General features: G+C 35.3%; 1 protein-coding gene across 1 annotated transcript in view; it reads right to left on the bottom strand.

Moving 5' to 3' along the window:
• Window positions 1-27,797, bottom strand: part of NFXL1 (nuclear transcription factor, X-box binding like 1) — a 49,690-nt gene that overhangs the window by 21,208 nt on the left and 685 nt on the right. The window contains exons 2-17 of the mRNA XM_085322837.1: window positions 27,383-27,399; window positions 26,412-26,582; window positions 25,943-26,052; window positions 23,806-23,939; window positions 22,323-22,501; window positions 22,005-22,166; window positions 21,771-21,871; window positions 21,011-21,125; window positions 20,441-20,565; window positions 19,196-19,318; window positions 15,797-15,887; window positions 12,702-12,822; window positions 11,927-12,083; window positions 11,119-11,210; window positions 7,824-7,845; window positions 2,096-2,236 (exon numbers count right to left, since the gene is read on the bottom strand). Of these exons, the coding sequence (XP_085178963.1) occupies window positions 2,096-2,236; window positions 7,824-7,845; window positions 11,119-11,210; window positions 11,927-12,083; window positions 12,702-12,822; window positions 15,797-15,887; window positions 19,196-19,318; window positions 20,441-20,565; window positions 21,011-21,125; window positions 21,771-21,871; window positions 22,005-22,166; window positions 22,323-22,501; window positions 23,806-23,939; window positions 25,943-26,052; window positions 26,412-26,582; window positions 27,383-27,399 (1,861 nt within the window). The remainder of the gene's footprint in view (window positions 1-2,095; window positions 2,237-7,823; window positions 7,846-11,118; window positions 11,211-11,926; window positions 12,084-12,701; window positions 12,823-15,796; window positions 15,888-19,195; window positions 19,319-20,440; window positions 20,566-21,010; window positions 21,126-21,770; window positions 21,872-22,004; window positions 22,167-22,322; window positions 22,502-23,805; window positions 23,940-25,942; window positions 26,053-26,411; window positions 26,583-27,382; window positions 27,400-27,797) is intronic.

The raw sequence follows: 27,797 nt of genomic DNA, 5'->3' as shown, positions 1-27,797 counted from the left end.
TGAAACAAGCTAAACTTTAAGCTGTTTCACTCCCATGTGTGTACATTGGTTTGCATAATCTTCCAAAAAGCATTAAGTTAGCTATATGCTGGCAGCAGCTTAGCCTTATTTCAGCTTCATATGTGACAAAGTCTACAAGATCTGTAGTGTCATTCTCAGTCCAAGTCAAGAACTTATGTCACAGCAAAATATACTAAGCTCTACTTCTATTTTTTCTTGATGACTCATTGAGAATCCCAGTCTGCAGACAATATACATAGATAAACTGATATGATTTAACAACTGGACCTACAAAGCACAGTATTTTAGGAACATCATCACATTCTAATTCTCAAAGTTACATTTAAGTCAAAGTAAAGCACATTCAACCAAAAATAAAGCTACACAATACCTCTCCAAGAGGACTATTGCCATGCCAAATATTTACTTTATGCTCTTCAAAATAAGGGTGTAAGGACTTAACTACAGCTTTCCCTCACTAATTTTCTCCCGAGCCCCTTAACTTCTGCTTATACAGTTGAACTATTTCTGCTGAAGTTTTTAAAGGAACCTTTGTACACTGGTCATTCACAATGTTTAGCCCCCTATATGTCACATCTCAGGAAGATACTAGCAACCGAAAGCATTTTGAAAACAGTGATAGAAAACTTAAGTAACAGTAGGTAAAGGCAAACAACTGGCCTTTCTAAGTTTTCCAGAACAACATGTGGAACAAACCTTAATTCCAGACCAATAAATAAATAAATAAATACATATATATCATTATTCAAACATATAAAAAGAAATTTAACCAGTCAGTCTCAGACTACATCTGCAGTTTAATCTCTATCAACAAAACAGAACAGAAGTTCTAAAGGTCAAAAACAACTTGAGTTTTTCAAAATTTAAAGAAAATAGAGAAGTGAAATTTACCCATACTTTGCAAATACAGAGATTCCCTTTTTGAGGATGAACAGTTTCATTTGAACTGAGCTAGGCATAGTCCTGACCCATACACATTTTCATTGGTTTAACTGGAGATATAAGATGACATCATCTTACAGTATTAACTGGAGAAGCTTGAAAAGCTGTCACCCTAAATTTTTAGTAACATTGCTCTCATGCTGTATGTTACTGCTCCATAAGTTGCAATAACAGTTTATATCGTTACTTCTCAAACAAAGGCTCCAAAATTATATACAGTTATTAGATGACAACACTGCTTCCAGGATTTGGATTCACTGGGAAATCATCCTCTTTAAAGTATATATATCTAACAGTTATGTCCTGTATCTGACTGAATGTTTGGTCAGCTTTCTAAATGCCATGACAAACCCATATTACATTTTTTAAGTCATTCTTTAAAAGTTTAAAGCCATTTTCCTCCAAAATTATGATTTTCTCCTATCACAGAATACATGCCCTTGACTGCTCAAAACCAGGACAGCCTTCAGCTTTGCACATTATTCTATTTTCGTCTCATATTAATTCCAGCAACTAATATCTAATCTGCAGTTTCTTAATCTCATAAATGACAGTTTCTAGTACAGATGTTGATAAACATGAATATGCAGCCCTAGTGCTTTARAAAGTCCTCATCTGTTCTGGAACTTTTCCAGTGCTTCTCCTTAAAAACTTGCTGGCCTCTTCAACCCACATACAGGTCTCATCAGTAAACAGTTTCTCCGGTAGACTTCAGATGCATTTGTACATAGATGAATGTACGTGATTAAATAAAAGACTACATTTTTCTCAAGAACTTATCAGTAGGCCATGTAATTAGACAGTTATGAAAAGTAGCTCTAAGAGAAGCTTGTCAGCAGTGTTAAATAAGGTTTTGCTGAAAGTAATGAAATATTATATTAACATAACATAAAAGGATATAGCATTTATAAAATACATACAGTTGTTCCACTTTTATAGTCCACAACTACAGACTAGCTGAAAGTCACAATGTCAATGCAAACAGAACCCATGCAAGTCTCCYGGTGGAATCTGAACTAGATCCTGCGCGCCCCAGCTGCAAATTCTCTGTTCTCCAGTTAAAGTTGTAAATAACTGAAAAGACAGTTTTAAATATACACAAAAACAATCAACAAAAAGAAAATCAGCTTACCTTCTTTCCATCTGCATTGCTGTTGATTTTAGTAACATAATGACATTCTTTCATACAGGTGTGATTCCGACAATCAAGAAGTCGCCCACAAAGTCTTTTACATGAGTAGGGACCTGCAGAGTGACATGGTAGTGGGCTAACCTAAAGTAAATAAATAAATAAAAAAAATCACCTATAATGTACAGCATCATCACAGAAATTTTGATTCCTAAGTATCTTTGCCAATTTAAAGAAAAAATATCCATTCAAAGTCCATCTGATTTTACTAGACTTCAGGTTCCCATTCCATCATGACCACACATTTGTTTTACACTGTGGTATATCAGGTAGGAAAGCCTGCTTTATTAATTAAACAAGCTGTCTGACTTTCACAGTATGTTTAAAAAAAATAGGGGGGAGGCACCAAGCTACTACATTCTCAAAGCTCTTAGTGTGAGTTAGTCCAACTCTCTGAATTTCACTTGTGCCTTCCATTAAAAAGACTCTCAAGGTGCTTCACATATATTACAGAAGCAGGTTACAGTCTGGTTTCACACAAAGTTGCTATGGTTATCATACAAACAAAATATCTTACAACTCTAAAATTAAGCACTAAAAACTTTCAAAGGGAAAACAGCTTGCAAGTCAGAATCTGAAAAATAAACATTGACTATATCAAGTATCTCCCAGGAGCGGGGAGGGGAAGAAAAACAGTACTGCAATAGGATTAAGATCTTAATCCCTTATAAGCTATTTTACTGTCTATTTTGAGGTTAACACTCCAGTTAACAGAGCTTTGTAGCACAACTCAGAGTATCAATTTAGGAACTTTCAATTTTCATTAGCACTGAAATGGAGTGTAGGCTCCTAGCTTGGTTAACTCTGTGACTTTCCTAGAGTTCAACAGTGCAAGTATCCCCTGCACCCCAAGTACAGTGGGAATTCACGGTTCCCATTTTCTAATCACCATATACCATTCACATGAAAAATTTAGTTTCTGTGATGCTGCCAAACCACTGTTTTATGTGAGTTTTTTTTTTGTTTATTTTTAACATAACAATCACTTCGTGGAGAACAACAAAAACTACTTGTACAGTTACTATATGATAGTGTGACATAACGTATTTGGGCTGGACTAAAGGTCTGATTTTATGTTACAGCTTAAGCTGACTGAGCAGCTTGACACTGTACCCCTCCCACTTCTTTCCAACAGCACACTCCTACCCACTTACTTCAAACAAGTTCTAGCACACATCTGTCTTAAGAGCAAGTCAATTCAATGAAAGGAAATGGTAGAAAAGAAATTAAAAAGCTCCTTTCCTTTTGCTAGATTTGCAAGTTGACTGGACATATAGCCAAGTAAGCACTGGAACTGAAGCAGAGAAGAAAGGATGGAACCACACAGATCAGAGTGAGGTAAATTCTCCCTTTAGCACTATGAAAATGTTTCTCTGAATTATAAAGTAAAACTATACAAAGTAGGATCTGAATCCACTTGCCTTAGAAGCATTTTCTGGACCTACTTTGCAAGGGACTGCATCAACTCATTGTAAAACTCCATTCATTCACAAAAAACATCTTAATTCCTTCTCTTGTCATCTCAACTCACAAAGACTCTGTAAACAGGAGGAATTTGCACAGCAGGTTGGACAGCAAGCATGGAGAAGATACACAGGAGAAAACCCTAATATTATTGTGTCCAACTACTCTCAGATCTCTACGCCGAAACTGAAGTTTGTTCTGCTGGTTAAAACACTAGTACCTGGTACACACTCCTACCTGCAAACATCCCACAACTCCGTCTCTAGTGACTTGTGCTTCCATTGACCCAAATGAGCAAAAGCCAATGACAGGTCTAATAAAAATAATAAAAAAGAGGGTCCCAAGCAGAGAAGTGCTATACCAAATATGTGTATGCACGCGTGCACATACACATATACACAGCTTTTATCATTCCTAATATCCATCACATTCTATCCTCCTCCAGTCTTAAGAGTCACAACTTCAGCCCAGCATTAACACAAGTAGTCAAAGGCCATTGCAAGGTGAAGGGGGAAAGAAAAGGTGTACTACACATTTAAACCTGCCACTGCCCACTTCTCTGCCTTCCCATGCTCCTCCATTTCTACTCCGATTTTTAGGTCTGTCAGTTTTGCTGTGGCTCAGGTAGCAACAGTAAATTAAGGCAATGATTTTTATTCCCATGGGGAGTCCCTCTCTTGAGATTTAAGTCCCAAGTGCAATATAATGAGAGAGTGTTTTGGACTCAATGCCATTGTAGTGAAAAAACAGAATTTTAACTCATTTAAATCTACTTTCTATTTTCTGAATGTTATTGCCTTTTCTTGACAGTAGTCATTCTGCACGGCTGTTCGTAAGAAATCAAAAGAACAAGGTAGAGGAAGTTTTGTTTTCTATGGTTGGAAAACATTTCTGCAATGACTAAGTACAAGTTGCTACTACTGTCACAAAGATGAGCATCAAAGAAAACCACACACACTCCTGCAGGCTCATGAGCTGAAGATTAAACAAAGCAGGTAAGAACTAAAAGTAATTTTTGAAAGCTGAATGGAAAAATAAAGTAAAAAGGCATGATTTTCTGGCCATAGGCATTCTGCAGGATAATGGCAAGGAAAAAAAAAAAAGGGAGAGGGGGGTAAGATAACTTTCAGAAGCTATGTAAACGCATTCAGCATTTGGTAAACGTATCGTCTGTTGAGTAACAGTTGAAATAAGAAAAAAAATATAGTATGGCAAGGAAGTTTTTAAAATATTCATAAGCTATATAGTCATAGAGATTATTCTGATCAAGCTTTACATAGTTTTACCTTCAGGCATAATAATGCTCTTCATTCTAAAAAATTGAAGAACAGCTAAAAAGGACAAAAAACAGACAAGCCATTCAGTTCTGTTTATGACACTTCTATTGCTATAGCCTTTACACATAACAAAAATTACAGCAAAAGAACATGCCAACTGCATTGGCACACAGAAAACAAAAGTTAGAATAACATTAGCTTTTTACAAAAATAGATCAAGAACAAGAAAAAAGTTCCATCTGCCTGAGAAAAATGATGAGACTGACTATAATCAAAGACCATGAGTATCAAAGATATTCAAAACACTCACTGTAGAAATGAAAGCTAAAGCCAAAAGCAAACATCTCCCTTCCAGTAACACTTAACAAAACTAATTAAAAACTTATATCTGAATAAAAATCTGAAAAATGAAAATTAAAACCACAAAAGAATTAAATATCACAAGTAAAATATCCTATCCAAAATATATTTATACACTAAATATAAGAACAAAGTTATTGACTTTAGATATATGTAAAAACATCGAAAAAATTTATATTGTAAAGTTATTTAAGAAAAGGACGCACACTGTAGCTAAAGGAAATCTCATTAAGTTAAATATCACATAGAATCATTTTTCCACTGAACTCAGATTTGATACAATTATCTGAAAAATAGTCTGCTCTCTCCAGTGATGGATTGCTTATTCTGAGTATGTAGACATTTAAGTGCTAGAACTAAATCAATCCCTTAAAATACTTTTAAAAGTGCCAAATTGAAATTAAAAAACAAAAAACCTCTTTATCAGTATTAAACACCTACACTAATCAAAATTATAGTCCAAGTAAAAATGTAAAGACAAGAAGTCCACTTACGATGGTAACAGAATCCAATTGCTAATCTCATTATTTTCACTATCTTTCTTCTACTCATTTTCTGCAGCCATCTTGGTAAAGCACAAAGTCCTTATAACTCGTTTCATTCCTAGCTTATTTCTTTTATACCTGCTACATTATGCAAAACAGCTGTCCGACATAAGTAATAACACAGTAGAGCAATAAGCCCCTCTTCGTAGCAGAAACTTGAGAAAATTGCTACTTTACTCACCTGTGAAATATTCACACTTCCCAGCGAACCTCAGCTTAGGGGCTGGAAACTAGTATAGGAGGGCAAGTGTTCATAAAAATATGCAAGTTTTTCTCTTGCAAACAAGAGTAAATTAGTCTGAGATAAGACTAACCATAAAGTCAAGGCAGCAGCAGAACACTGAGCCCAGACTTCCCCCCCCCGCCCCGTCTTCTCAGAATAATGTGAAAATGCATATAATGGAACGGACTACACTGTAAACACCCCCTCACCAACACATGCGTGTAGGCACATACACACACAGACATACAATCCCTCCTCCCCCCCGCCACTTCCCCCCCCAAAAAAAACACTTTTTCCCCTTCTATTGCCATTAAGGCTTCAAATATTAGGACACTTAATTCCACTCCGGAGACTGCTAATCAAGAGCAGGAAGAAAGTACTGCATTTTGCTGGCTCACGGAAGAAAAGTTTAGTCCAGAATATCAAATAGCACAAACAAATGCAAGTCATTAACATCAGGTTCACTGGGATTACTTTTTAGTTTCTACATGAACCTATAAAGAAAACATGACCCAAATCCATTGACTGGTCAATTAAGATTGTTAGGCAACCAAGAAGAAATTTTTAAAACTATTCTATAATAAGCAGTTATAAATATGTAGTAATTTTAACTATTTTTTTCGAATAAGTTGATCCATACTGTCTTGTATTATGGGGGTTTATATCCATAAACCTCACACTGAACAGTACCAAAACCACTTACATTGCCCACAGGAAGCTACACTGGGTCAATTAAACAAAGCTTAGAGCTTCTTTATACATAAATTCATTAAAGACATGACTTATCAAATCTCACCCTATCACAAAAGATGTCACTGGCTCAAAATAAATACATTATTTCAGGAACCTACAAATTTTACTGCGGAAAACAAAAAACTGTTCCAACAACAGCAACAAGAGTTCTTCTCATTCATTTTCCACAACACAACAATCAGAGTCTACTTGGATCAACAAATGTATTGCAAAAATGTATTGGCAGGAAACACTGTTGGTGTATAAACTTTATTATATACCTGCAATACCAAAATACAGGTTCACTTTATAAAAAAAAAGATTTACAACACAAATTAAAAGATTTTTTTTAAAAAGGTACCAATCAACAAATCTAATTCCATTTTAAGCTCATGAAAAATTCTAGACAGCAGYAGTAGTTTTTTAGCCTTCAGATATCAATTGCATTTTCTTCTAAGCAAGTCAAAATAGGCAGATGCTTTCTTTCAGGTTGTAGAATGTTGCATGCCAAAAGAAAAGTTAACAAGTAGCACTGAAGAAGAGTCCACTATATTGCCTTTTAAAAAAAAAAAAAAACACACACATGTACACCTAGATTCAGGTCACTAAGATTTTTCCTGCATATTGTTCACTATCCCTTACACTGTTCCTATTCCTAATTAAAAAACAAAAAAAAACCCCACACAATTAGGAGAAGTGAAGAAAGGGTATAGAGAAAGAAAAACAGCTATAGAGTAGGAAAAAGCCAGAAGTATGGTAAATAATGAAAAWACGCAAGCAATGAAAAAAGACCTCATCAATTTAAACCTCAAATAACCAATTATGCAAAGCTACACAAACAGCTTCATAAATCATGAGTTTACATTTTTGAATAAGTAGTCTAACAGGCCAAGTGCTTATGTATTCTTTAATAAGGTACTAAAATACTTTCTATATGTAAGCCCTTGTGATAAGGTACTTCATTTGTTTTAAAATGCAGAAAAGCCATATAATGCTTTACTAATATCTTTTTGCAGACTGACAAAGATAGATTTCATATTCCATTTAAAAAGTCCATTTGTATGACTCACCTCATGCTGTCCAAGACACTCCCTGTTAAAGAGAAAAAACAGACTTAGAAAGACATTCATCTCTTTAAGGAACTTAAAGCAGTGACAGTGCCTTTCAAGAAAATAATGCAATTTTTTAATATAACGTATAAGCGAGGCTAGTCCAGGCATCATGTGCAGCTAAAAAGGCAGGTCCATATCCAGTCTGCTTTTGCAGCACAACAGTTCATGGGTTAAGAGAAAGTTATCTATGAAGGTCAGTGCCTTCTCTTTTTAAACAGCTGTTTGGATTACTGTATTTTATGGCAACAATCCGAGAATCAAGTTTCATGCGCAGATTCATCAAGGTGGTATAAAGGAATAAATAATTTTGGTTTTAGAAAATTATCTGAATTGCTTCCAAATACATTCCCTTTTGGCTCTACTAGTATAATCACTCCATGCTTTACATTTATTTCAGAGAACTATGTAATTAGTCTACTCTTATGTTTACAATTCCATCTCTTTTAGAATGATCTGCTATGTCTAGGGAAGAAAAACTGCACACTGATCAGAATTATGAAGGCACTGGACAGCAACTCATTCAAACCTTAGTCTCCATAAAAATTAAATTAGTCTTTTCCTCAATTTATTTTGACAAGTATCTTTTTCTTTCTACCTCTAGTTTCCTATCTCTGTCATCTTTCCAAACTTTTGACCTTTCTACTTAAGTCTTATAGGAGAGAATAACATCATTAATATTCAAGCTAAAATAGCTGTAAATCATCTCCTAAAGATTATAGACAGTATAAAGAAAGAAATCAGCTTCCTCAATACCTTCTCTAACCCAAAGCAGCTACCAATAGCTACAGATGCTCTTTAGGACAACAGGTAATTAGCAAGAATAACTAGTCTTTCACCTACTAATAAAAATAATAATWAAAAAAAAGATGTGACATGGGGGCCTACTCTGGGCTCTACACAATTATCACAAGACCATCTACAGTATAAAATAATAAACAGTTAATTTGGCTTTTAAGACCTCTGCACTCCTTTGTAGTACAATGCTGTTCTACTAGAAGGGAAAATGCAATTTAATATGCCTATAATAACACATTTTATAACTACTACTAAGATAATTCCTTACTAAGGCTGAACATCTACTCAGACCACTACGCATCAGCTACTATTTGAGCTACACCCAAAGATAGAAAGCTTTGGGCATACATACACAGGTAAGATCTATTTACACAGCCTGCTATTAATATGTTAATTGAAATATCAAAAGGATGATTAAGAATAGCCAGCATGAATTTACCATGTGCAAATACCACTTAAAGAATCCAGTTTTCTGTGATGAACTACTAAATCTGTGGAAGAGAGGGAAAGCACTGCATGTCATCTACCTTCACAGTAGCAAGGCTTTCAACGGGGTCCACCACAGCATCCTTGCGTTCAAGCTGTAATGGTCTCTATGTACGAACTACTAGATGCGTGAAAAACTGGCAGGATCAAGGCACTCAAACGGTAGCAGTTAATTGTTTGTAACCTATTTGGAGACCAGTTACCTAAAGAAGACTTTTTTCTTCCAAAAGGGACAAAATGCATCAATTTTGCAGACAAAAGCAGGGTGCAGCTGGTATGAATCGAGGATGGGGCTGCCAATCAGAGGGACCTAAAAAGGCTGGGAAAATTGGCTGACAGGACCTCAAAGTTCAGAGACAACATCCTCCTCCCTCCCAAAATACCTTCTAGCCTGAATGAGTCTAAGAAATTAATGAAGCAATAATTTTCCACAAATTCCCTTCTAACTCTTCATAGAAAGAGATGCAAATATCATTCCACTATATTGCCCATTTCTACACATGTATGCCTAGATCCAAGTCACTAAGAATTTTCCCATACACTGTTCACTATTTGTTACACTGTTCCTATTCCTAATTTAAAAAAAAATATCCTTCATTCCAAATATCTGACCTCTTATATTCAAAAAAAGTTCCAAAACCTCACTGGGATTGGGGAGAGCAGAAGCTACATTCCATCAATGGTACCATCTATAAAAATGTAAAGATGCTACCCCTAATCAGAAAATTAAATACAGTTTTTATAGTTTGGTTTCTTTCTCACTTAGCAGACTGACTTCATTTGAGGAGGAGGCTGTAGACTGAAGCAGTTGATTCCAAGGTAGGAATTCTAGAGAAACCGTGAGACATGTCCTACAGAACACATAATGTTAATACAACCTCTGCTGAACGCCTGGATGAGACAGCTCCTACAGACAAACTCCTTACTCAAACATTGAAAGCAGACTGTTCATAAGTACCCGCTAACTACACATTCTTTGAGATTCTGGCTTTAAACTCTGAGCCCAAATATTAGAAATACTGAACCGCTATAGTTTTGTACATAAGCAGCACAATACACTATAGCACAAACCCTGAGAAATCAAGTTCTAAACATATTTAAGCAAGCAGCTTACTTCGGATACTTTTGATCCTCATCCTCTGTCTCTATTTCTCTTTTTATAAAATGAGGATATAATACTCCCTCATTAAAGAGGAATGTTTAAAAACAAAAAGACAGTAATGTCTATGAAGCATGCAGAATTTGAAACAGTAAGTGACTCCAGTACAGAAACCCACATTAAGCAGTATTTCTTTTCAGAGTAAGGTTTGAATTTGGAGTCCTAATTCCACAATGTAAACAAARACACTGCCAAATAGAAAAAGAAAGGTGGGGAAAAAAGAACAAAGAAAAAACCCTATTTTTTCCCTACATCCTCAGCCTGGCCACATTAGGCGTTCATTAAGCTCTACTCAAGAAGCAGAACCTTCCAGACAAGTCTAGAATAGGAAGGAGAAGCAGGTAGTTAGGATGAGGGATATCCGTTAATAAGTTACTGTATTAGTAAATCAGATGCAAGGCCAATGCACTGAAAAACTGAGGAACAAAACAGCAATTTGTTAATCTATGATTACAGTCTCAAATTAAACAAGACAGAAGCTATATGAAAAAAAATATATAATCATGTCACTGAAGATAATCAAATTACAATGGCTGCCTTTGCAATCTTGATACTTTTAAGGTAAAATCTGTGCACAATGTGTCTTAGAAATAACCACTCTTTACTTATACTATCTGTCCTTTTAAACAAGGACCACACCTTAATAAAATGTCTATTAAGCAGAGAGTAATGCTCCCAGTTTTCTGAGAATGGTGTTCMCATATGCCCACTGTATCTGAAGAGAACACAGTATTTTCCATATACATCACTATAATGACAGGGAATCTCTTTCCATATCAATTTTCTTTTTTTTTCGTCCCCCCAAATACTTACACTGAGATAGGAACTTGACAAGGAGGGCACGGTAATGCAGTTTGAATAAAAGCTGGTTCAGATGGCTGTTCCCAAGGGCCTGCAGGCTGATGCTGGGAGCGAAGTACAACACCAATTGAGTAAAACACAATCATCCTCTCAACTACAAATATCCATATCATCTAGAAAGATCTCAGTTCAAGAAATCCACTTTTCAGTAAGTAATTTCTTCTACTAATTGTAATATCACYAAAGAACCTCAGAATTATAACTTCATTTCTGATATGGCTAAGAATAGGAAAATTAAGACCTACAGTCTTATAATTTAAATTAAGAAAAAAGCCACGTAAAAAAATAGCAAAATAAAAGKATTTAACAGAGCTAAAAACATTTTAATATATCATTTCCTAAACAAATGAAATTACTCTCATTCAATACACACATGCTTCATGTTTAAACATTCCAAACAATTTCTCACTTCTAACTAACAAACGGATAGTTTAGAGAGTATCTGAATTACAATTTAATCTTTACTTTTTGCTATGTTCAAAAACAATTTGAAATCAAACATTAATAAAACTCTAACCAACACATCATTTCTTGAGTAATTATAACTGCTGAAAGTTTCATAGAATACATTGTACAAAACAGATTAGACTGCAACGTATCAGCTAGAACCATTTTGTTTCTCAGGTAGTAGTATACACACACCTATGCTTAACTATTCATTTACTCTGAATTTGAGAAGCTGAACTCCAACGTAACATTAAAAAACTGTTTTTTACTCTTCAGAACACAAACAACAGATCATTTCTCACTATATCCTTACCAAGCCAGTTTGCTTCACAAGTGCTTCATCATGGCAAGAAACAGGGCACAAATGACCACACGTTAATGTTTTCTGGCAGGCCTGACGACATGGAGGACATCGACCAAAGTGACAGTAGTGTTTCTCCTGGGTAGGGTGGTGACAGGTAGGTGGTCGACTGAAGTAAAATCCATGAATGAATCCATACGGCAGCATGAAATGCAAAATTACAATCACTGGACAATTGTGCTCAAAATACAAACAATCAAATAATCAGTTATTTTTTAAAATACTAAGTTCAGCTTTCACCTCTAGCAGTGGTTAATATTACCAAATTATGTATTAGCTCTAAATGAAATTAAATCAAAGCTGGACTTGCATAGTCAAACAGGTGTTTTATTCCAACCCCTACTGTGGGCTAATTAATCTTGCTACACTCCCACAAGAAACTATTCCCTAAATAAAAAAACTCTTTAGTTTTTGCTAGTCTAGTTTTCTAGCTAAACTGTCTTGTGGAGGTACTTCAAAAAAGTACTGCTGACTGAGCTGACTCAAAGGACAGAGGGGGACTGCAGAGCTAAAAGTGGCTGATAGGACAGAACTGCCCCCTCAACAGCAGCAAGGATTGTTGCTAACTCCATCTTCATAGTCCAGAATGGAGACAACTTAGGGAAGTAATACCTGTATCACACAAGAGAAGTAATTTTTGTCTTTTAAACAGTTATATTTTACTACTTCCTTAAGGACACCTAAACTCCATTAAAGAACTAGAAATCCACCCATTTTCCATACTGACCTGCACAGTTGTTTGCATTTGGGAGGCTTGGTGGTACGCTCTCTGCCACAGGGCACTTTAATGACAGTTTTTCCACAGTTGCATTTCACATCTACAGTCTCTGGACATGGATAACAACTACCTGAAATAAATATATTAACAAAGTGATCATCTGAATAAGTGACTATAAAAACAGTAACTACCATAACTGAATACTCAAAGCATATGGTATARTTTATATATTCTGTTTCATCTAAATAACAAACTGTTACTTGATAATTTCTGTTTAGCTTCACCATTCTAAAACAGTAGTACTAATAATCTCGTGTTACAGTTGTGCAACTGGTATTCAAATTAGAAACTGTTACACCTACATATTTTAAAAAGATAAGCCAGCAATATTAAAATTCACTCTTTAGGACCACATAATACATCAGTATCATTGTATTTCATTCATATTCAACATCGAAGACATTATGATCTTTCATCAATTTTCAAAAGGAAAAGGCACATTAGAAAACTAGCAAGATGCTATCTGGCAGATTTCTGTGATATAAACCTTTCCCTAGTATCACACAATCTCTAATCTTATCTGTATAATTAATAACGTCTTTTTCAAATAGATCCTCCTCATTTTTAAAGTTATTCATGCTAGTAACCTGATACATTAAAAATATATTAAGAACAGTAAAACACTTATTTTAATCTGTAGCTCCCCCACACTACTTCTTACTAGCCAGCTGCTACGTTTTAGTATTAAGTAATGAATAGTACGTACATCTATTCTTTAAAAAATAAAATTTAGACTTGGGATTTTGGCTTACTAATCATGTTGCATTCTGAAACTTTAAAGAAAGCTATGCGTTGAAAGTGTTATTGACAGTACATTTTTTTAAACAATTCTGACTTCTTAACAGGATCCAAGAGTCAACACTCCAAGAATCAGATCTCTCAATGACAAAAAGCTGCTGAAGAAAAAAGGATAGAAGCATACAATTTCATATTGCAAAGTAAATTAAATTGTAATATATCAAGCAGGAGAGATTAATAGCTATGTTCATAACATAAATTGAAGGTCTAAAGTTACACTGCCCAAAGTGGCAAAGATATATACAATTTACTTAAACATCATATTAATGAAGACAACTTTCTACCTCCTTAGAAAGATGGAAGGATAGATAACGTATTAGCCTGAAGTTAGGTTGAAAGTATACTGTTCTCAAATCAATAGCTATAACGTACTACAGTAGGAGTACAAAATATTCCTGTCCCCTGGCAACACATTCTAAACTTCAGCCAGCAAGCAAGCACTTCACATACAAAGGTACATAAATTCATATCAAAATCAGATTAAATTAGGTCACCTTTTCTCAGGGACCACTGCTAAAGGCAAAGTACTTAGTATCAGCAACCTCTAAAAATTCTGAGAACAGAAGGACCTTCAAAGGACCTGATGTAGCAGGTTCTTTTCTGGGAAGCATACTATTTCCTTTGAAATTAGTGGTCACCGAGGGGTATTGACTAACTACAAAGTAATCTGGTACAGTATTATATACTGAAGAGATAATAATTAATCRGAACTTTAAGTAGCTACAAAAAGAGGTGAGGCAGGGGAGAAGAGAAGACTGCATCAACATAAATAACAGGTCAAAAATCAGCGTCTTCTTGTCTTCACGAAAAATGTTTTCAAATATTTTAACAAGAAGCTATTACAAAATTCATTCAATTACAATTTGCCAATGCACACAGAAGTTATCTTTTCAGAATTTCTGATACCAGTTACTAGCATCATTAGACATAACTTCTGGCAAAAGTTAGTATTTAAAAATTGACAACTGTACTGTTTTGATAAGTTGCATACATACAATTTTAAACGTATATATTTGATGCTTAAATTTTCAAAGTCAGCATTGTTTTATTAGTTTTACATTGCCATTACTCAGTGGAAATTATTAATGTCACTTTTAGTCAACTGTAAGATGCAACCACTATCAAATAAAAGCCAGTTATTAAAAAGTTTATCCTATTATGCAGCATTAGCTTCTTACAGATTTAAAAAAAAAAGTTTTTCTAACAAAAATTCTATTCTGTGATTTAATTACAAAACACCACAAACTAATATTGGAAAACTAATGTTAATAATTTTCTTCTGAGAATACAAAAAAATTGTATTCCTAGGATTTGTGTAGGGATGGTGAAGAAAAGGGGCACAAATAATTAACAAAAAATGAATCACTAGTTGGTTGGTGACAGACTTAATAGAAAGTTATCTGGGACAACTACCATGTCCACCTGCCCTGTCTGCTAGGGCAGCTCCACCTCAACAGCAAGGTTGTCTGAACAACTTGTGAATCATTGCCTGAACTGCTGCAGTTCACAGTTAAGAGTATTAAAATAAATTACACAGCCTATTCAGCTACCATTTCAGCAGGACAGTAGCTTTTGAAGGGAAAATTGCTGAGGACAGCAAATTCTTCCATCATTGCAGCTTAATCCCCTACCAAGTGAATACCAAAGCAACTGGCCAGGATAAAAGCTACCAAGTTATTTTGATCATTTTCAGCTTCTTTCCTTTTTAACCAAGGTCACTGGTTGCTGCAGTAAACTTTTTCTTGTTATCCTTTGTATAGTCAGTAAGAAATTTTCTCATTGTTACCTGTAAGATATTAACATATATTCAAATTCCAACATCTTTCAGTTTATAAGCCCACTAGTATAACACACTATTTTAAGATTTTTAAAAGCCACTTCTGTACTTTTGTGAACATTTTTTGTGGTGTATATTGAACAAACAATTATTTAGACAGAAGTCAAGCTACAGATTTTAAATTAAGCAGTCTGAAAGGCAATGAGGCATTTTCAGCAGAATGCTGCCAAGGAAAATTACCAGGTAAAAATCTATRTTTAGTTTTTAATACATAAGCCCTTAGGCTCTAACCAGCACTTTAGAAATCCTTCAAACACCCTGTTCCCCCACAAATACCCAAATCTAGAGGAAGAGACTTCATTAAGCACCACATTCGGTCATACAGGCACTAAACCTGGCAAAAATATAAACATCCATCCACACCCCAACAATATTCAGTCATTATCAGGAACTTTCTGCCTACTCTTACCTCTGTGGCAGCCAGAAGGACATTTGTGATTTCTGCAGCCTAGAGTCCGCCCACAGACTTGATCACAAGGCGGACAGTTTCCAGAACAGCACTATTTAAAATAAATAAATAAATAAAAATAAATTCATTTAACTGAAAAATGTAGGTATTTCTGGCATGAGTTTGCCTTCTTCTGTTTTTCAAATAGTTCTTAAACTTTTATTCATGCAATTTAGTCAGACTTCCTCAAATTCACACCAGAAGCAGGCCATCTGTAAAGTTGTTTTAAAAAACCCACAAACACAAAATACGAAAAAGCACATAAATGATAGCATTCTTCAATACACAAAAAGGCAGAGCTTCCAAAAAAACATAAAAGCATTAAGAAGAATGCTTGAATTAACCTGAAATCATTTCAGATTAAGATATAAGATTACATATAGTATTTCTATCAAATGGTCCCATTACTCTGCAACTTCTTCCAGTTTTGTACTACACTTGCCTCAGCACAAAAATATTGCTGAACACTTTTTACATCTTGTACATTTGTAGTAGAGGTCAGATGATTTTAGGAACAGTGATCTGCTCTCTGTTCTTATATAAAGCAGTAACATGTTAAAACATAGATTCTGTTCAGAACACAGCTCCGAACAAGAAGTTGGTGAGTCACAAGTCAGGGAAGAAGTCTGTCTTTTCAAGTAACTTGAAACACATCCTCCTTCCAAGCTATATTAGAAAGAACGGTAATGAAGAAGAAAAACATGGATTTTTTTTGGCATAAGTTAAGATGTCAAGTTTGTGTTTCTATTGCTGTCTTTCCACATCAAATTAATTGTAATAAGAATAATACATAAAAATATCTGAGAATAAAAAAAATACTTTTAATGCATTTCTGTGGTAAGTCGTCCAACTTTCAGAATGTCTTAAGTTATACATGGCAGGCAACTTTTAAAATACAGCTCTAACCCGTATACATAATGAAGTATTAATTGTGTGTCTGAATACATATGGATCACATTCTACCACAGAAATCAGCCTAGAAAGTGGAAATCCTACCATACTTCACATTGTAATATTTAGTAACCACCTCCTCAAAAACACAGGAAAGTCCAAAGAAAGCCCTATTAAGACAGCTGCAATATTAACTCCATTCATAGACTTTTACATTAGATGACTCAGTAGTTTCTTCTCTCTTGAAATTAGTGCCATTTAAGGACTTCTCACTACAGTAGATTTATCATTTTATCCAATCTATTTTGAAAACTGAAGCAAAAAGCCAAAAATATCTAGTTTCATCACTTGCTGATTTGTGCATGTGATCCTGTAAGAGGTATGTCCTGCCTCTTACACTGTGGAATGAGGGGTGTCTGCCTTTTACATTTAAAGTTAAGGTTCGACATCTCACCCATCTTCTCCTGGAGGACAGAAAAAGAGGCTGCAACAATTTATACACTCCAGAAAAGAAAGAACAAAGCAACTTACTTACAGAAGCCTTTTTTTGTTTTAATAGTGGAAATTATCTAGGACATTTCTTCTGTAAACCAAAAGAGCAGCTACACACCTTTGCTTTTTTCAGTCAAAGACTCCTCCAGAAAATGTGCTCTCCCTCGTTTGGAAAGAGAGAAGGCAGGCAGCACCAGGRGGGAAAAAGGGAGTCGACAGCAATAGGCATGGTGCTTTTTTTTTTCTGTCCTATTTTCCCAGGAGAATTTGTACTGTCACACTCCTCAACAAGTAAGATGACTGAGAGAAACAGTAAGTTTGCATAACTCATTTTCTTTCATGGTTAAAAAAAAAAAAAAAAAAGCTACTTTCATCTACTCGGTTTACTAGTTCAGCAGTAAACCACCTATTAAGCTCTGTAACTGAAGTCCAAGATTATCATCCATTCTTGTTTAATTTCATTTTGTGCATCTCAGGTAGCCATCTACAGAGGCATTTTTTCCTCAGTTTAAGCTTATTCTTACAAACAAGCTCTACTGCATCTACCAATATGTCAGCTGCATACTCTGAATACAATCAGCAGCAATCACTCTGTGATCCTGAATGCTATTATAGCAATAACTGTATTCAAAATCTTTCACCTCTATTTACTGGACATTTTTGAGGGTTAACAGTCATTCTGCATTCTATTTTTGCTTATATACTACATTGCTGCCACAAATCCAGTGCTTCTAAATATTTTTTTCTAATAAGATTATAAAACTAATAGTTATTTTTTATATATATATATATACACACATATATATATGTATGTGTGTGTGTGTGTGTATATATATATATATATATATATATATATAAAAAAGCACCATCTATATTGAAAGCTTTGCTTTCATAGCTTAAGTTTTAACATTCTTGTTTTGCTCATTAAGTTGTTACATTTCACTTCATGAAAGGACCAAAACTACAATGACCTTTAGGTGGGCTGTCACACAGGAAATTCATACTGAAAGTCAAAAGCTATCTTGCCTAGAAAGCAGCTTTTTGAAACTTCAGTAACCTGCAAAATTCACCAGCACTTTCTTTGGGGACATAGAGGGGTGAGACAGAAGGAATGACAGAGAGACTAGAAGATGAAGAAAATGCAGGAAAAACACATTCAATATCTCTGGCAAGAAGATAAAGTACCAAGTCAACACGTACAGTCAAGCTTCAAGTATCAAGTCCTTTGAACAGACATTCAAAGTACTTCCAAGTGAGAAAAAAAAAAACTATATTCTGGAGTAACTATTGACATCTAAATCTATCAACATAATAAGGGCAACCTGCATACTTTAGGGTTTTTTTCCTCCACTTCCCCACTGAATTTATCACAGGCAACATCATTTAGCTTTATAAATTCAAAAGGAACTTAAAAATATGGAACTAACATTTTGTCTTATTTAATCAACAAATTAAAAAGACAGATGAGAAAGGTATCAACCTCCCCTTTCACTTTAAAGGAGAAGGAAAAAGGAACTCAGATTCCTAATTTCTCAGACCACCACTGCTCACAGTGATGGATATTAGGGAATGTGGTGGACTGCATGTTGTCAAAGTCAAGAGTATGTAGCTTACAAAGTTAAGGGAGATGTTCAGCTCTTCCTACAAAGTAAGGAAACAAATGGATTTARACTACCGCAGAATGCATAAAGCAGCAGTAACCACTCAAGTACTTGAAAGCAAAAACTGCCTTTTGGAGCTGTAAAGTTGCTAAAGCCCACGTTTTTAGACTTTTTCAAAAACTTTCCAAGTTTTTCTTGATAAGTTACGTACTCAAAGAATTCTTGTACATTGCAAACTAATTAAAAAGGGCCACTGAAGACAAACTTCTCCTATACTATAATAGGAAGGAGAATTACAGATTGATAAAGAATAACAGTCAGAGCCTTATGATTATATAAGCAATAGATTTGAAACATATCACCTTTAGACACTTACCTTTCTCTTACATTGGTGCTTTTGGCAATCACGAATTTTAGTACACTTTGTCTCACACAGATATGGCTTATGACATGGCATGCGTTTAGTGTGCTTTCCACAACGACACTGTTTCTCAACTTCCTGGACAGCAAGGTGGGAAAGAAAAGTAGAATACTTTAAAAAAACAGAACCTAAAGACACATACGTGTAATGCAACAGGAGTGAAAAAAATGTTCTACCAGCTGTAAAAAGACAATTATATTACAATGTTCTAGCACATCAGGTAATATACAACTTCATACTCTGAGCCATGATTACYTTCTTCTGTGTTTTGTCTCCAACTTGTAAATGAAGAGTTTTGTGGTACATCTAGCACTCGATGCAGCTGAAAGACTAAAGTTTTGACTTGCTGTATCCACACTGCCTGTTTAGGAGTCATAAAGCTCATGCCAGCTGCCCAACCTAGGCATGTAAGCATGTATGCACAGAGCAGTCACTACTGGAGAAACTTCAGCCAACATTACAAGCAGTGCACTCCGGATGACACCTCACTGCATAATTTCAGCCTTGGTCCCACCAGGAGGGAACACACATCAAGGAAAACACTAAAGTGGGTACTGCACTCTACCCAAGAGTATATGCAAGACAAGTTCACACAAAGAAAGAACCCCTCTTGAACAGTAAATTGATAACGCAGATTCATCTATCACGTATCTAGATTATTTAAGTAGGAGAGTAGGTTTATCTGACCTTCATTCCATCTATCACATGCTAACTACTTCTACAATAGACTCTGTAGCAAGTCTGGTCTACAAGAGAGCTGATAGCAGACAGAGCAGCAGCTTTACAGGCCAGACCATAGAAGCTCCATATATATTCAAGGCAGAACAAAGTATTTTCTTATTAGCAAGCAAATAATGTTATGCTACAGCATCTTCCATTTCACTAATGGAGATGCACTATAATAAGAGAGCAACTGCAATGAAGCTAGAAGACTTAGGGAAATTTAGATGTATATCTTCAAAGATGTTTAAAAAAAAAAAAGCTACAAACTCATCCCTGCTTCAGTAACTGACAACTGCCGTGAAGCTATCCAAGACACCTATTAAATTTGTACAATTATTAATTTGAATTGAGGAAATAGACATTGCTTTTTCTGAACAGGAGGTTGACTTTATGACTTCATCTTCTCAGCAGTATACTGTTCCAACCGTAACATTTCAAAATTTTAACAAAATGTGAATGTACTACAGTAAAACCAACCTGTCTGCATATTTCACAGGGACCTCGATGACAGCGCTGTGAGCATTTATGGATGCCACATTCTAGAACTTTGTCACAACTATCACCACAGGTAGGTACATCTTCCGTGCAGGGCAAGGTAAACTCTTTATAAAAAGAGGAAAAAGTACAAGCAAAATTGGAGGATGAGGGAAAGGGTGAGAGACAAAAAAAAGAAGCTCCAATAAAACGACACGATTTTGAATATCCTGACTCCCTCTCATTTTTGAGAAGCTTCTCTAGATTTATTCAATTATCCACATAGCCAATTAAATCCTTGTTTCTAAATAAGCCTTTAAAAGAATAAGCCTTTTAAAGGCTTATTTGGAAACAAGGATTTTAAAAATCCTTGTTTCCAAATAAGCCTTTAAAAGAATTAAGTAAGAGTTCATATGAGCTTTCACAGTTCACTGTTTGCAAGAACTTCTTGTGGAGCCTGCGCTGCAGAAGTAACCTAAACTACTGAGTGCATTTTTTTTCCCATTATTTTCATAAGCCGTACCACAAACAAGCATTTTCCAGGGCGGTGGGGTAAAGAGAAAAGAGGCTTACTTGATTTTTCACATGGACAGGACCTCTTTCCAGAACGAGGGCAGTCTCCACAGGGACCAGCATGACAAACTTGTTCACATGTGTGATTACCACAAGGCAAAGTTTTCCCACACACCTGAAAAACTCAGAAAACTCCAAGTGAACGTAACATAAAATAACAAACCAAGACAAAGCCAATCAAGGGGAAAAAAATAGAGGTGGAAAATGTCTAGATGGGATTAAACTTTTTTCTGAGCAAAAGTTAACCATAACAATTTTATTAACAAATGGTACGTTTGCAGAGCCTGCCAATACGAAAAATCCTGTCGCTCCAATCCCTACTTTATGAATTTTTACAGCCTATCAGTCTATAACCTTGGTCCTAAGAATGAGCTACAAATACATTTCAAAGAATGAATTAGAAAGCTTTCACTCTGTTCACAGTCACTGAAAGTAAATAAGCATGAAACTTATCTACTAAGTTGGTGTTTCATATGCATTTCTGAAGATGACAGTTGAAATTTCAATCTGAAGTACAAAGTAAAGAGAATAAACAAGGTCAAATTCACTGTCCTAAGCTAGCACAATTTCAAAASAGTGAAAAGTTAACCATTTTCAGAAATAAATGAGGCTGCCAAATAGATCCTTCCTCAAATATTAATGCCTATACTATTTGCACTTTTTAAAATAATTTCTTTTGTTTTTCAACCTGCAATACACTAAACAATCAAATTTTCTAAGATGAGAAATAAGCTAAGAAGTGCACCATCATGCAACTCACCTGATCACACTGCCACTGAGGACTTGCACAAAGTCTTTCTGCTGTTTGCCTTCCACAAATGCACTGCTGTTTACTGACTCGTGGACAAGGTTTACAACTTCCTAAAGGTAATTGTGAAGTGACATTGAGGAACAGGAGTTAGAATTTTGCTTTTTAAATATAACTCGATTTGTTAAAAAGCATTGCTCTTTTCCAAGACAACTAGTCTCCTGAAATTTTAGGGGGCAAGCCTACCTGAGTGACAAGGATTCTCACAAGTGTGTTGTCCACATGGCAATGTTCGTCCACATGGCAGATGACACGACCATTCCTTGGCACTGCATCTTCGGGGCACTGGCTTAGCTTTCTTACAGTAACATGTTGTTGTGACCATCTTTGGGCAAGGTGGACAGGGTCCTACATACAATGAAAAAGAGTATCTTGTTGTTGTCTGTTTAACAAAATGCAGCCTAAATTGGTAATTGTTTTATTCTGAGAATTCCAAATCCAGTTAACAGATTTTAAGTCTTGCATAAATGCCAGTAATATAATCAAGAGATTAAACAGATTTACCTGGATGACAAAGCAGCAAACATTTATGCCCACAAGAAGGTTTGAATTCCCTCTCGCATACTTGACCACAGGAGTGAGGTACCAGCCATGGGTCCAGTGCTGGATCCTCTACTTTTCCACAATAACAGTAATACCTCGTAGGAGTTTCAGATCGTTTGTACTCAAACCTACATTTTGGACTAAAACAGAGAAAAGGTGTAGGGTGAGCAAAAGTTCTCATTTCAGTTTGCCAAGACTACTGATTAACTACTTCTACAGCTAGAGTAACCAATATCAATACATTCACAATACAAAAGGTCTTGCTATATGTCAACTTTTACAATACATATTCCTTAGAATGCCTAAGAAATTGTCCTATCTCTTTCCTTCTTCCCTCTCTAAGAACATATACAAAGACATTTAGCATAGCAAGCACCTATAACATTTTTACATCAAATATCAAACTAACAAGGAGTTAATCTTAAAAGGAATCAATACAAACAAGATAAAAAGTTATTTTTTTATCAGTAGAGATTTAAGCTACATAAAACAATATTTAGTGATGCTATTAAAACTACACAATTAAAAATTTAGCTGAGTTTCATTAAATCAGTTCAGCATCTTAGCTATTACATTTCTCACAAAATAAAATGTCAATTTGACTATATAACACACAAACCATTTTTATAAAGGGATTAAAAAAATTTTTACCATGTGGTCAAACATTAAATAAAACATCATTTGCCTTAAAACTCTGTATATATTTAAACATTGTTTAAAAACAAAACTAGTTTGTAGTTGAACAGGCACTGTCAACTTGTACAAGACTTGCGACACTGCTCATCAGCAATTTTCACCTCATTTCCTAAGCAAATCTGCATGCCTGAGATCCTGTAACACCAGAGATTCTGAAACCACAAGGTACTTTCAACCAAGTTTGATAGAAGGTCAGGCGTCTCAAAGCTATGGCTAGAAGTTCCTACATAAAAGTTAGTGTGTAAACATAAGACCAAATGACTCTTGCACAACCCTGACCTTCCTTGAACTTTCAAATTCAATCTACTAAAAAAATGCAAGGTTCATTACTCTGGCAATCATAGTATCTTTTCTTCATACAATCTCACACAAAACTGTAACACTGGCCAACACCCTTGTCTTATACATAGGCTGGAAATCTCTGAACCTTACTATTTCAAAATTGGTGTCAATTTTAAAGTAAACATACAAATACTTAAAACAACTTAGAATTAAATATTAGAAGTTGGAACACACAGGAAATAACCTACTACATTCACAAGTTAAAACAAAATTTGGTGCAGCAGCTTTTTAATACCACTGTTAAATACACTATATTAGTGAAAGTTTCAAATTAAAAAAAAAATAAGTCTTCTAAATTTATTTTTATAGTTTTTCATTTATAAGTTCTGTTCCTTTCTAAAATAACTCCAGTTCACATGCTTTCCACAACAAAAGCCCCTTAGTAAGTGTACGACAAAAGGCTTACCACGGCCATGGATAATCTTTCTTTCCAAAATCATCATCTGTCAAAGGAGAAGACACAAGGAAAAGGCTGTCCTTGGCCCACTTTTGGATACATGGCAAGTGAAATATACAAAAGCATCCACAACAGCTCCAGACCTAAAAAAACAGATATAAATATCGATTGCTTTATATTAGGTTTCTTCCTCTTTCAATTGATGAAAACTCATATTATCTAAAGAAATACAAATGTGCTATTTTTCCATTTAGAAAAGAGTTTCCAAACATAAATTGTATTTCTTGTTATGTCAGATTAWTAGTTTTACTGTTACAGATTCATCCTTTGCTCATCTTTTCTTCCTGCCACTGAAAATTTTCACTTAGCTTAAAAATCTTCATTATTACTTTAGAAATGTTGGTTTGAACACATCTCTGGAGATCATCTAGTCCAACCTCCCACCTGAAGCTGGAGACTCCACAATTGTTCTGGGAAACCTGCTGCAGTGTCACATTACCTTCCTAGTATCCAATCTGCACCTCCCAAGCCTCACTTCGCCCCTTGTTACACCATGTGTCATTGCAGAGAAGAGTTTGGCCTCGCTATCTTCACAACCCCCCTTCAGGTAGTCATAGGCTGTATCAGATCGTTCCCTTAAGAGTTACATATAGTGCTAGTAAAAAATTTAAGTGTGGCTTTCAACATACAGTCTGGTGTTCAAAGAGCAAGAGAGATACAAAACTGAACAGAACTAAAAGCAAATGTGTTTAGGAGAAAACTAACTTTGCCAGTGTTCTGTTTCCATCACAAAATCTTTGTTTTTGTTCTCAGTGGACTGCTCTGTCAGTTCTGGAGTGAAATCACATAACTTTGCTCAGGATACCAGCCTGCTGCTGAAAAGTAATTTATTAAATATCATAAATGCAGTTTTATGCATTTTGTTACAGTCTGAGCTGACAACGGTTTAGGTATCAATTTGATGAGTGAAATGCAGCAGAAAACCCAAGTTCGAATTTTTTTAAATGATATTACATATAACATTATTATAAAATTTTACTATGAAAACAAGGAGGAGATTTTTTCTGTTTACTTATAAAGAGCAAAATTAATGACACAGGTTTCTAGAAGTTTGGTATCCAGCTTCCCAAAACTAAAGCTGAACAAGAGACATTAAGTAAATAAATATACTTGACTAAAATATTCAGGATAATCAACAAACCACTGAGTTATAAAAATAAAACTTCAAAGTTTCCAAATAATCTCATTTCTCAGCAGAAGCAAGATGAATAGTATCAAAAGACAGAAAATTTTAAAAATAAAACTATAATTATTTTTCAAGATCTGAAAATTATGGATAACAAATATTAAGATCTCAAAATATGCCGCATTTTTTCTTGAAAAAGTTAATGACTACAGCTTCACTGGACACTTGTAGTCTTTATCCAGCATAAGTTAAAGCTTTTCTGTATTTTTTTTTAAATGCTAAAYATACAGTTGCAGACATGGGCCTACTTAGCCTATTGCTTTTAAACTGAAGTCAAATAACTGCAACAGAAACACATTTGGGCCTCTCAAAGTCAAACAGAAGTTACTATATTAACACTGAGAAAGATTTGTTCTGAAATTTCTCCCATGCAAAACATAGCTACATGAAATAAGATAATTTTCTCATTCAGATAAAACCGTCCATCTCCCAACCTCTTCTTTTCCCTTATCAGCATCTGTAGCAATTAAGTTTATTTTCATTTCTCTACTATAAATTTAATAATATTTTCTCATTTCCCAATATTTCCTCCTCTAGTGATTACAATACAGTTCCAATGCTTAATGAATTCAACATAACAAGCATTGGACTTCCTTTTTTTTTTGTCTACTACTCTCTAAAACTTAAAAATAATTGTTGCATATTATGATCACAAACATGTTAAGGATGGCATATTCTAATTATAAGCTATGTATGGCTATGTATAAGCATTATTACTATAGAAATAAATGTTTGAAAAAATCCAGAACAGCTGAATGTAGCTTTCAGTATTCTATCCTTTTAAAGCTGTCAATTCCAAGAATCATTTTAGTAATAAAATAAAAAGTTACTCAGTCAGTTATATTTGCTTCATAATCATTAATATAAGTAGTATCTTAAAAAATACTGTAAAATACTTACAGCTTGGTTCCTTTTAACTGAAGCAATGCAGATCAGACATGTCATAGCCCCAGACTGAAAAGCCTCATTCACRTACTGTCTTGTACGTTCCAGTTCACTTGCATCTCCATCTTTAATGTATAAATATTTTCAAAGCAATTAACAGTGTTTAATTTGCTATTCTGCCCATGCTGAGACTGGCATAAAAGTATTTTCTTTTCTGGACAGAGGCCACTGATACATTATTACAAAACCACATTATTAAAAGTACTTAAGATTCAATTATAGATTTCAAACCTCTATATTGATTCTACAGAAAAAGGCAAGAAATACAGCCAGCATGCACTGCTGGTATTTTTAGTATAATAAAATACAAATACCAGAGTAAGATTACTTCCCTCCAATTATTAAAAATTAACATGTAGCCAGTAACGCAACTTGGTTTATGTCACTATACACCAATAAAAGTCAACATATGAAAACACTTTACCAGTTTGACTGGTGTAAACAGTAAACGTTTTGGCCAAAATCTTTCCCTGTTTTCCTTCAGCATCTTCATCATCATCTTCAGATGAGGAACTAAATTGGTCTTCAACCAACTTTTTTGCTGCAGCTTGATTAGCCTTCTTAATTTCATCAAATTTTCTCTGTGAAGATAATTCTGTTTAAAAGAACAGATTAATGATGATTAACATCACGACAGTTAACCATAACATCATACTCAGTTCTGCATATTTTCAACAATCTTTTTCTTTCTGATATGAAGTGCAATWCGTAGTTACATTTCCAATGCCGCGTAAGAAAATAAGTTGCATTTTATTCTTTATTGTTCATTACCCATAAAATTCACAACAGGAAATATCTCTCAATTGCTTTTGAAGAATCCAACCAGACATACTGAAGTATACTGACTTAYAACGTACAAATGTAATGTACAAAAAAAAATATTTTTTTTGTATCGTTCTGTAAAAACATTTCACAGGCAATTCTTAGTAACAGTGACTGTGATAATCTGCTGAAACCCTACAGGAATCTCTATCAACATCTGCTTGGTTTTGTTGTTGTTTTGGACTTTTTGTTTTTGAAGTTATGATTTTTATTGATCTGCCTCCACCCAACAAGTCTCCATAGCAATAGTGCTATCTCTAYGTCTGATGATATTAAAAGCAAGAAGGTTCTTTAATAGATGGTTTCTTAAGTTATTGCACGGGATTTTCACTCCCAGAGAAAAATGATACAACTTGTCACTAATAGACCACAGTGCCTTTAAGATAACATACCACAGACCTGTAGAAGTCATCAAGAGATCACAGTTCTTACACTACCTCTCAGCTTTTCATATTATATACGATATATACATAGTAGGGTTTGGTCAAGTTTAATTTTAAAATCTTCCTTAAGGAACTATGCCACCACTTAAGTATTTCTAAGTATCTCACAAGTTTTACCTTATATTTTTACCTTGTATCCACAACAACCTGTGCAACAGAAAGGATAAACCTTTCCCAAACATGTATTCCAGTCAGCGTGAGAGGTTTTCCTAACGCTTGCTCCATAGCGGGCAGCACCGGCCCTCAGGAGCGTTTCCCACCGCGCACCAGCCACTCCTTCAGCCGGACTCCGCTGCTCGGAGGGAACCCGAGCAGCGCTGCAAATACCCCTCACCCCGGTGCTTTACACACACAGGGCGGCAGTATCTTTGCCGGAGATGTCGGAAGAGAGGCAGCCCCACGGCTTCGCGCGGGGCACAGGCGCGGTGCCGCGCCGCGCACACCCCCCCGCGCCGCGGTCTGCGGGCCGCGGCCGGCCGTGGCGGGGCGCCCCGGGCCAGGCCCACGCCGGCTCCCCGCGCGGGCCCGGCGGCACACGGCACTCA

Source organism: Rhea americana, unplaced genomic scaffold (assembly GCF_003343005.1).
Source record: "Rhea americana isolate MKP2758 unplaced genomic scaffold, rheAme1 scaffold_8, whole genome shotgun sequence".
Lineage (NCBI taxonomy): Eukaryota > Metazoa > Chordata > Aves > Rheiformes > Rheidae > Rhea > Rhea americana.
This window is presented reverse-complemented; position numbering and strand designations above follow the sequence as displayed.